This window comes from Dama dama, chromosome 5, assembly GCF_033118175.1.
Source record: "Dama dama isolate Ldn47 chromosome 5, ASM3311817v1, whole genome shotgun sequence".
Taxonomy (NCBI): Eukaryota; Metazoa; Chordata; class Mammalia; order Artiodactyla; family Cervidae; genus Dama; species Dama dama.
Window position 1 is genome coordinate 91,397,630 of NC_083685.1, and position 11,791 is coordinate 91,409,420.

At 38.8% G+C, this 11,791-nt stretch overlaps 1 protein-coding gene across 4 annotated transcripts in view; it reads left to right on the forward strand.

Moving 5' to 3' along the window:
• Window positions 1–4,419: 4,419 nt before the first annotated feature.
• NSRP1 (nuclear speckle splicing regulatory protein 1) overlaps window positions 4,420–11,791 on the forward strand; it is a 43,596-nt gene continuing 36,224 nt past the window's right edge. For 2 of the 4 annotated variants that reach the window (XM_061142994.1, XM_061142995.1), the window contains exons 1-2: window positions 4,840–4,985; window positions 5,639–5,735. Coding sequence is in view for 1 of the 4 variants with exons in the window: in XM_061142993.1 (XP_060998976.1) it covers window positions 4,504–4,523; window positions 5,639–5,735 (117 nt within the window). In the remaining 3 variants the exon portion in view is untranslated. Of the gene's footprint in view, window positions 4,524–4,839; window positions 4,986–5,638; window positions 5,736–11,791 lie in introns of those variants that run through there. The other 2 variants (XM_061142993.1, XM_061142996.1) reach the window with 2 other exon arrangements.

Genomic DNA, 11,791 nt, shown 5'->3' on the forward strand with positions numbered 1-11,791 from the left:
AACTCAAACTCTCTGCAACACTGAGAAATCAGACCTCTAGCTTTGGGAAAACCTCACAAGTGCTTCATTACAACAGCCTGTAGGCAATAAGAGAATACAGAATCCAATATTCCAATTTAGAAGCTTGAATTATATAGGATATTGAGCCTATAATTTTGTGTAACTAATTCTCCACCCAGTCTCTTTAAGAAGCAGATAGCCCAGGCAGGGGGAGCTTTATTATTTACCCTTTTCTGATTCTTTTTATTTTAAGCAAAGTAACACATGCTCATAGTTTAAGGAATCCTCTGTCATAAAAGGTCTGTCAAAACCAGAGCATTTCCCAGCTCCACCTTACCCCTATTTTCCTTGCTTCTGAGTCAACTATTTTCAATTCTTTTAGCTCAAGAGTTAATAAATAGGACAAGCTAAATCTAGCCAGTTGCCTGTCATGATAGTTTTATCGGAAAAGTCGTGCCCAAATTGTCTGTGACTTCTTTCATACCCCTGGGCAGAGTTGAGTAGCTGCCAGAGACCTCTGACCCATAAAATCTAAAGATTTCCTATTTGACCTTTTGCACAAGAAGTTTGCCAACCTGTTTTGGCTGTAGTTTTGACATGCACCTCCATGTTGCAAAATAACATGCCATGTGGCATGTTTTTTTTTTTTTTTTTTCCTGAATTTGGCAGGATTTATTAACCTCCTAGAATGCAATAGAGATTTAGCTCCTTTCTCAGCGTGTGCATCCCCCCCACCCCCACACACACACACTTCCTACTCCTTTGTTCTATCCAACTACCTTGTAATTTAGATCAGAATAGTTGCTTATTCAGTGTTTGCATTATCGTGATCATGTATGCTTATTTAGGACTTAGCCATGTAGTAACTTATAATTATTTTTTTCATGCTGACACATTTATTATATAAAGGGTATGATAAAGTATACATGTAAACAACCAGAAAGAGATATATAGGTGAGGTCAGGAAGGGTATTTCTGTCCTCATCAAGTTGGGGTGCACCATCCTCACGGCAGTTGGATATTTTCACCAACCCAGAAGCTCTCAGAATTCCATATATTGGGTTTTCTTAATGGAGACTTCATTATATAGGCAAGACCAATCATTAATTTGGTTTAAAAGCCCTCTCCCCTTCCCTCAGGATACCGGTGAGAAAGAAAATTCCAAGCTTCTAATTATGGTGTGGTCTCTCTGGTGATAAGCTCCCATCCGATGCTATCCAGGGTTACCTCACTGAAACAAAAACCCTATCACCCAGAGAACCAGGGACTAGGGTCAAAGATCAAATATCAAAACAGAAGTCGCTCTTCGTGCTTTTATTATTCAGGGAATCACAAGGGTTTTAGGAGATCTGTACCAGGAATCAGGGGCAGAAAGCAACATATGTTTCTCTCTATATTTTTTCTTTTTTCATTTTTATTTTTGGCTGTGCTGGGTCTTCATCACTGTCCATGGGCTTTCTCTAGTTGCATGGTGAGTGGGGACTACTTTCTAGTTACAGTGTATGGGTTTCTCATCACAGTGGCTTCTCTTGCTGTGGAGCAAGGCTCTAGGGCCCTGGGGCTGCAGCAGATGCACTGTGTGTGCTCAGTAGTTGTGGCGTTTGCTTAGCTGCCCCGTGGCATGTGGGATCTTCCCAGACCAGGGATTGAACCTGTGTACCCTACACTGACAGGTGGATTCTCAACCACTGGACCACCAGAGAAGTCCATGTATGTGTATATATATATATATATATATATATATATATATATATACATATCTCCTTTTATTACACTGTGCCCCAAGATTTCACATCTGGCTTCTGTCTGGCCTCACCCTAATCACTTTGGGGGGGGGGGGGAAAGACATTCAGCACATTCCTATATGCAAAGTTATATAATTCCTATAATAGTATGTTATGTTTATATAAATATAAATATATAAATAGTATGTTTCAGCATTAATTCATTTTAAAAGAGTGGATCTTAAATTGTGGTTTGTGGACTCCTGCAGGTCCCTAAAACACTTTTGGGATTTTCCAGGTCAAAACTATATTTCTAACAACGCTACGACATTATTTATTTGCCTTTTTCACTCTCACCCTCACAACAGTGTGCAAGAAAACCTTCCAGAGGCTTCTTGATGTGTGATGATGTCATTGTTCTGACAGTTAATAGAACATGTGTGGATTCTTTTAACTTTTTTCTTCTAGTTTTATGGAGATACAATTAATATACAGCCCTGTATAAGTTTATAGTGTATAGCATAATAATTTGACATATACATTATAAAAAGATTACAGTAAATTTAGTGAACAGCCATCATCTCATAAATACAAAATAAAAACTATTTTTCCTTATGATGAGAACTCTTAGGATTTACTCTGTTAGCAACTTTCATATATAACATACAGCAAGTCAATTATATTAATCATGTTCTACACTACATCCAAATACTTATTTATCTGGAACTTTGTATCCTTTGACCATCTTCATCCAATTCCTCCTTCCACTACTCCACCCCTTCCTGCTTAAAAAAAAAAAATTATACTACACAAAGATACAAAGATCTACACAAAGATACCAAGAAACAAGACATGGTAAACATGTGGAATAACATATTTTTCTTATTTAAAAATATTTTCAAAGGGTAATTGTTTAAAGACAAATAATAATTTATTGTGCATTTATAACATTGTTACAAGTAAAATGCACGACAAAATACAGCACAAAGTTTCAGACAGGGAAATTGGAAGTATACTTTTTAAAGTTTTTGAGTGGTACATTGTTACTTGAAGATAGCTTGTGATAAAGATGTATACTAGAAACCTTAAAGCAAAACCTTGGCAAAAAGAAAAAAAAAAGCCAAGTATGGCCAATAAACCAACAAAGAAGTTGAATAAAAATCTTAAGCTAAGTCATAAAAATTTATTGATTAATCCAAAGTCAAGGGGAAGGTGGCAGAGGTGGGTACAAAGAACAGACAGGAAAAAGGAAAAACAAACTGCAACTACACTAATACTTGCGTTAATGAAAATGTTCTAAATACCAACTTAAAAGGAAAAAATTGCCATAATGGATAAAAAGCAACACCCAACAATATGCTACCAACAAGAGTTCCACTTTATATTAAAAGTTATGTATTATATGAAAAGACACAAATTGATTAAAATAGGTTAAAAGTAAAAGGATGGGAAAACATATACTATGCTAAAAACCAATGCTGGTTATAAATACTAATATTAGATAAAGTAGATAAAAAGAAATAAAGAGGATCATTTCTTAATGGTATAGGGGCCAACATAAAAGGACACAACAACTCTAAATGTTTAAATATGTAGTAGGGAAAGTTAGTCGCTGAGTCGCCTTCGACTCTTGGCTACCTCGAGGATGTAGCCCGCCAGGCTCCTCTGTCCATGGAATTCTCCAGGCAAGAATACTGGAGTGGGTAGCCATTCCCTTCTCCAAGGGATATTCCCCACCCAGGGGTTGAAACTGGGTCTCCAGCATTGCAGGCAGATTCTTTACCATTCGAGCCACAAGGGAAGCCCAAGTGTCTAATAACAAAACTTCAAAATGCAGTAGGTGAAACAAAACCTGACCTGAGTAAAAGGGGAAATAGACAAATCCACAACTACACTTGGAGGTTTAAACGTCCTGTCGGCAGTTCACAAGATCTCTTCGACTGCTGTACGTTTGGCATGGGCCGACAAAGAGTGGGTTCACACGTGAAATGGTGACTAAATTTTTTTTTAATATCATGTATGACTTTACTTTCTATACCCAGTGGCACTATATAGTATCGATATTCATCACTACTGTCCAATAGTAATATACTTAGCGTATGGATTTTCATCCTCTATCAAGTTACCCTAAGCCAGGAATGGGTGCGTGCTCAGTCATGTCCGATCCTTTGCGATTCCCTGGACTGTAGTCCACCAGGCTGCTCTGTCCATGGAATTTTCCAAGCCAAGAATACTGGAGTGGGTTGCCATTTCCTCCTCCAGGGAATCTTTCCCATCCAGGATACTTACGCTGAACACCTCAGGGGGTAAAAAAACACAAAAAACACTCGACAGCCTAGGGTATTGGTTTTCAAACTTGAGTATCAGGATTATCTGGTGGACTTGTTAAAAGTCAGATTTCTGGGCCCATCCCAGCGTTTCTGATTCCGTAGGTACGGAACAGAGCCAGAAAATTTCCATTTCTAACAAATTGCCGGGGGATGCCAATTCCCGGGACCACACTCTTGGAACCACTGGCCTAAAATTTTGTTATTCCTTTTTTTTTTGTTGTTGTTGTTATTCCTTTCTTACCACTGATTTCGAGGCAATCCGTCGGTTTTCAAACAATTCCCAAAGCAAATGACTCCATTCCCAGCAATGCGGAAGTAACCCAAAGTCAAACCCAGGAGCTAGGCGAGTTCTGGGCCGGCCAAAGCCCCGCGAGAATTCGCGTGATGACACCAGCGTCTGCATCAGCGTTACGTCGGCGTCGGCCACGTTCAGCGGAGACGGGAGCAAGATGGCGATTCCGGGCAGGCAGTGAGTGATCCGGGAGTTAGGGTCAGAGTGGGGAGTGAGGTACTACGGCGACTGTGTCTTTGGTCGAGGAGTAGAAGTGCGCTGGAAGTGAAGGGGCTGTGTCGTCAGGGATAGAGGCGGGGAAAGCGAGAAATCCCGAGGAACATATATTCCCATCCCCCCACACATTTTGCAGGATGGAAGCCCGAAGTTTGAGGGAGAAACTTGTGAGGAAATAAAGGAAGTTAGGCTGAGGGGCAGAGAGCGAGACTTTTCTATTTTCCAAAAGCTCGGTCTGAGGCCCCTCAGTCTTGCTTCCTACCCCGCGCTTGAGTTTCTCCCCGGTTGGATGCTTTCAGGGGAAATGAGAAGAGAGACAATTCCTGGTTTTAGAGGGCCTTGTTCTCCTTGGCAGCTCAAGTTCTGATTCCCGCCCTCCCTTCTCGGTTTAGGAATGTTGTGCTGAGAAGCCACAAAAAAAGGGTAGGCACATAGGGAATTGGGGTATACGTTGCCGCAGAAGAAAAATGTTACATGTTTTTGGAAGCTTTACCTTAGATGTATAATCCTCAGTTGTGATGCGGCTTCCCGTTATATATGCATCTTAAAGGCCCAAACGTGAGAAACCAATTGAGTTGGGTTTGATGGGATGGTTCTTTCAGGTGCTCCAAGACAAAGCACGTGAGCTTTATAAAATGTAATGGGAATTTGCCCCATAACTACTTGGGTTTCTCAGTTAATATAATCTTTAAAAAATTTTAATGGATGGCATTAATCTTTATTTAATAACTTCTTTAAAATGATATATACCCAGTAAGGGCAGGGGGGAGGGGGGGGAATGTTTTCTTGACTCTTGTTAGGTCACAAGGTAATTTAAACTTTCCTTATCGTTTCACTATCTACAACTTCCGAACTCTTCATTCACTTCTCTTCCTTGACGTAGAATAATAGTTTAAAAATCTTAGTGCATTTTGAAGCTTTTAGATCGTTGAAAATCAGAACCAGGGTTATGTGATCTTAAGCTCTGTGACATGTTTTGACTTGGTAGCTTCCTCCGGAAGAGGTAGTGGATGTATTAGTGTTTTAACATTTAAATATAATGGTGTGATTTCTATTTCAAAACAAAAAATATGCAGGTATGGGCTTATTTTGCCAAAGAAAGCACAGCAGTTGCACCCTGTTTTGCAAAAACCTTCAGTGTTTGGGAATGATTCTGATGATGATGATGATGAGGTAAGGGAAACTTTTTCTACTGCATTGTTGGAAATGTTTTTGTTTTTAAATTGAACTTGTGCATTTGATATCTTTGCTTGCTTCAAATGTTTTGTTAGTACAGTGTATCTGTAGCATAATTTACAGAAGTATCAGAGGAATATTTAAAGAAGAAAGCTCCATTGGTGGTTTTTTTTCCCTTTGGTAAGTGATACATGGATAATCCAAGAGATTTTCTTTCAACAGCTATGAATTTCAGCTATTTTTGAGCAGCTAGACAAAGTAATTTCACACAACTAATGCTGATAGAACAGAATTGTTGGTGTAAAGATCCTAGGAAATAAGCTATTGAGATGTCACCAATTTCCTAGAAATTTTTATCAGCAGAATAGTTTCTTGTGAGACGACTTTTGTAGTTATTCAGTATTTGCTAGATGTAATTACTCAGTGTAGTTATGGTAGTATATAAAGTTAGCATTGATAAAACTACAATAATAACATCTAATATGAACATTCTGTGTTTTAGCAGCCAAAGCAGTGTTTTTCTGTGAAGCCCACAGTTCTTAACAAGCATATCAAAATAAGTGCACCCTTCCAGATGTGTAAAATATGAAATTCATGGATTTTAAGTGTACAGGTTGATGACTTTTGACAAATGCATATGCCTCAAAGTGAAAGTGTTAGTTGCTCAGTCACGTCCAGCTCTTTGCAACCTCATGGACTGTAGCCTACCAGCCTGCTCTGTCCATGGAATTCTCCAGACAAGATTACTGGAGTGAGTTGCCATTCTTTTCTCCAGGGAATCTTCCTGACTCAGGGATTGAACCCAGATTTCCTTTGTTGCAGGCGGATTCTTTACCATCTGAGCCACCAGTCAAGATGTAAAACATTTCGCTCTTCCCTGAAAGTTCTTTCATACTTCTTTGCAGTTAATTTACTTTCCCATATTCTGCCCCAGACAACTATCTCATTGTGGTTGTGATTTGCATTTTGATGATGACCTATGATTTTGGCCATTTATGTATCATCTTTAGAGAAATGTCTGTTGGTATAATTTGCCTAGTTTTTTTTTTTCCCCCCTAGGTTTTAATTGGGTTATTTGTTATTTTGCTACGAGTTGTAAGATTTCTTTGTATGTTCTAGGTACAGATCACTTGGTGGTGGTGGTGGTTTAGTTGCTAAATCATGTCCAACTCTTGTGACCCCGTGGACTGTAGCCTGCCAGGCCCCTTTGTCCATAGGATTCTCCAGGCAAGAATAAATTATTAGATGTAATTTGTAAATATTTTCTCCCATTCTGTGGATTGTCCTTTCACTTTCTTGACAATGTCCTTTGAAGTACAAAAGTTCAATTTTGAGGAAGTCAGGTATATTTTTTTCCTTCAGTTGTTACTGCTTTGGTGTCATTACCTAAGAAACCATTGCTTAATCCAAGGTCAAGGTTTATGCATATGCTTTTGTCTAAGAATTGTGTAGTTTTAGTTCTTCAAATTACATCTGTGGTAATTTTGAGATAAATTTTGTATTTGATAGGAGATAGGGGGTTTCATTTCATTCTTTGCATGTGGAAGGATATCCACTTGTCTCAACACCATTTATTGAAGGCTCTTCCCCATTGAATTGACAGTACCCTTGTGGTTTGTTTTAATGTACATTCAGTCAGTTCAGTTGCTCGGTGGTGTCTGATTCTTTGTGACCCCATGGACTGCAGCATGCCATGCTTCCCTGTCCGTCACCAACTCCCAGAGCTCGCTCAACGTCATGTCTATCGAGTTGGTGACACCATCAAACCATCTCACCCTCCGTTGTCCTCTTTTCCTCCTGCTTTCAATCTTTCCCAGCATCAGGGTCTTTTCCAGTGATTCAGTTCTTCACATCAGGTGGTCAAAGTATTGGAGCTTCAGCATCAGTCCTTCCAATGAATATTCAGGACTGATTTCCTTTAGGATTGATTGGCTTGATCTCCTTGCTGTCCAAGGGACTCTCAAGAGTCTTCTCCAACACCACAGTTCAAAAGCGTTGATTCTTTGGTGCTCAGCTTTATAGTCCCAACTCTCACATCCACACATGACTACTAGAAAGACCATAGCTTTGAGTAGACAGACCATTGTCAGCAAAGTAATGTCTCTGCTTTTTAATATGTTGTCTAGGCATTTTTTTTTTTTTTTAATTTTTAAAGTTCTCCTCTTTCACTTTCATCAAGAGGCTCTTCAGTTCTTCTTCACTTTCTCTCATAAGGGTGGTGGTGTCATCTGCATATCTGAGGTTATTGATATTTCTCCCAGCAGTCTTGATTTCAGCTTGTGCTTCATCCAGCCCAGCATTTCACATGATGTACTCTGCATGTAAGTTAAATAAGCAATGTGACAATATACAGCCTTGACGTACTCCTTTCCCAATTTGGAAGCAGTCTACTGTTCCATGTCCGGTTCTAACTTGCTTCTTGACCTGCATACAGATTTCTCAGGAGGCAGGTAAGGTGGTCTGATATTCACATTTCTTTAAGAATTTTCCTCAGTTTGTTGTGATCCGCACAGTCAAAGGCTTTGGCGTAGTCAATAATGTCAAAAAAAAATTTAATGTACAAGTAATTTTTAAAATCACTGTGGACACAACAGAAAAATATGACATGCTTATCTTGAGGTTTCACATAAATTATCCTGGCATACCCATGTAATATAAAGAAGCATTGCTCTAATTTGAGAAGGATGGGTTTGTACAGGTGATCTAGAAAGTTGACTTGTATGATTACTGTTTCTTTTCCATTATGAGATGAGCCTAGTGGTAGCTGGACAGTGGGTACTGTATAGTCAGAAAAGAAAGGCCTAGAACCATTTTTCTCTTCCTTTCTGTCCCCCTTCCTTTTGCATAGAGGGACTTTAATGCAGAGAATTGGTTACGTGGGTGATTGAAGACTTGAGAAGCTACAAGAGATGGTGAAGCAACACAGAGTTTGTTGTTGTTTAGTCGCTAAGTTGTGGCTGACTCTTCTGCAACCCCCTGGCCTGTAGCCCGCCAGGCTCCTCTGGCCATGAGATTTCCCAGGCAAGTGAGTTGCTGTTTCCTTCTACAAGGGATCTTTCCCCACCCAGGGATCGAATCTGTGTCTCCTGCATTGGCAGGTGGATTCTTGACCACTGAGCCACCTGGGAAGCCCAGCCCAAAGATTAGCAGTAGTAAAAAGCAAGAAGTTGATAAATGGAGAGATACAAGTAAGAGTTGGGTTCTGGAGGCCGGGGGCTAGGATTACTTGGTGGGAACTGAACTTTTCTAAAAGGAGTTGAAGCCACAGGGAAGATTCAGTCTTAGAGTGAAAGGCAGGGAGAAATACTAGTCGTATCCCATTCTTCTACCCTCCAATATGCTATCTTGGTATCTCTTTGATAGAGCCCAGTCAGAAGCCTACTGATGGAGGAGCTGCAGTTTAATTCTTAATGAGCAAAGAATATAAAACTGTTCCTTAGCATGATTTCTTTACCTATAGAAAATCAGTCTAGGGGAATTCTTTGGTGGTCCACTGGTTAGGACTTTTCTCTTTGACTGCTGAGGGCCCAGGTTCGACCCCTCTTCAGGGAACTAAGATCCCACAAGCCATGCCATGCAGCCAAAAAAATGTGTTGAATTCCAGTTTATCCTCACATATTATTTAAATGTTAGTAAGCTTTGAATATAAACTCTTTTTTAAAAATTTATTTCATTGACGTGTAGTTGATTGAGAATGTTGTGTGAATTTCTGCTGTTCAGCAGAGTGATTCAGTTTTACATATATATCTATATACACATTCTTTTTCATATTGCATTATGGTTTATCATAGGCTATTGAATCTAGTTCTCTGTGCTATACAATAGGACCTTGTTGTTTATTTATTGTCTGTATAATAGTTTGCATCTGCTGATCCCAAACTCCCTGTCCATTTCTCCCCCACTTCCCCTCCCCCTTGGCAACCACAAGTCTGTTCTCTGTGTCCGTGAGTCTAAAACTTTCTTCTTTAAAATTAATCAGTTTAAGCAACAATAAAGTTATTCCTATTTTGGAAAAGACAGGGAAAGATATTATATGGTTCCCCTCCTGAAGAGGGCATTTGATACACCTGATGAGCTTCCAAAGCAAATCCAACTATTCTTGTTTTCATCAATTCCACAGAAGCAATTAAGAACCCAAATTTTAGATCAGACTTTTCTTTCAGTGGTCCAGCAGAGGGGGCCCTACCAAATGAAATCTGTTTTAATATGTTCTGGTATCCAGAGTTAGTTTAAAAATGGGAGAAAGTGGTAGTCTAGCACTTTAAATTATTACTTAAATAGTCCCTCTTTTTGAAGTTAGCAGAACTAAATAGACAGTTATCATTTTGTTCAAATGGAGAGGAGATGAAGAGTTTTTACCCCATATAAGTGGGTTTATGTATGTGTGCTCAGGTGCTCAGTCACATCCGACTCTTTGCGACCCCATGAACTGTAGCCCACCAGGCTCCTCTTTCCATGGGATTTCCCAGGCAAGAATACTGGGGATGGTTGGCTTTTCCTTCTCCAGGGGATCTTCCCGACTCAGGGATCGAACCCGAGTCTCTTGTGTCTCCGGCATTAGCAGGCAGGTTCTTTACCACTGGGCCACCTGGGAAGCCCCTATAAGTAAGGTTTATAGTGTACCCAAATGCTGTTATCTGGTCATAAGTGTTTGAGTAGTTTTGCTCTGGTGCTAATGTGTTTATTTTCTGTTTTTCCAATTCTTTATTCCAGTCCCATTGCTACCACCTTTATCACTTCTGTCATGAATTATTTTAATAGCTTTATAATTAGTTTCTTATCACCTCTCTCTCCTCACATTCATTTCAAATACTGTTGATAGATTGAGCTGCCTAAAACAGTTCTAATCACTGTTACTTCCTTGCTTTTGAACCTGAATGTATTTAAAATCTAAACTTCTTGACACTGACAGCCTTCCCTGTGCTTTGGCTTCAAAATGCTCATTGGCGTTTTCTCCTGTGTTTCTCCATGCAGAGTACACTGTCATGTTTGTATTTTTTTTACAACTCTACTTTTCTTCACACTGGAAGTGTTTCCATCCTATATTTCAAATTATAGCCATCTTTTAAAACCCAGTGCAAAAGCTGCCTCCTTCAAGACTTTCCCCACTGGAAACACACTTCGTTTTTTCTGACACTCTTTATCATTCTTAGAGCACTTAGCTTTTTATACCTTACATTGTAAGTTATTTGCATACAAGTTTTACACTGTGCAAGAGTATGAGCTCCAGGAGTTAAGATCTATCTGTGCTGACTTCAAAGAATGAGTAAAATTATTTACTCAGATGTTTTAGCTGTGTTGTAAAGAGCCGGATAGTAGACACTTTAGGTTTTACAAGCTAAGTGCTCAACTTTGCTTTCACAGTTTGAAAGTAGCCATTAGATAACATGTAAATGAATGAGCTTGACTAGTGTGTTCTAATAAAACTTTATTTACAGAAGGGGGGATAGCTGAAATTTAGCTGTACTTGCTGTCCACTGATATATACAATTATCCGAAGTACTTCTGACAACAAGTATTTCACAAGTGTTTTAAAGTGGTTAGTGATTAAAATAGATGTTGCATGACAAGTTAAAATATGAAACTTCCTTTTAGATATTTCTGTGATAAATGCTTGCTCATTTCACAGAATATAATGAATTTTCCTTTTAGTCTTGGCAATTGAAATACTTATTTCTAGATAATGATATTCTCGTGAGATCCAGTTTTGCAATATAACTCAATGCCATGAAGAGATATGATTCATACCACCTGAGAATTGTTGCTGTTGGATAAAGATACAAAACTTCTGGATCTCTTTAAAACAATAACTCAAGTTTATTTAGTTTTTTTTTTTTAATATTTACCAAACATGTCAGATAAATGGTGGATGATAATAATTGCACTTTGAATACTCAGAAACCAGGTAGTCCTTTTATAGGTTAAGCTTTCATTTTCATAAAATATAAAGCAGTTATAAAAACTATAAGAAAAACACCAAAACCCCCAGAGAAAACTGGAAAACACATAAGGTATAGAAGAAACAGAAATATCTAATAAGCAATAAAAATATT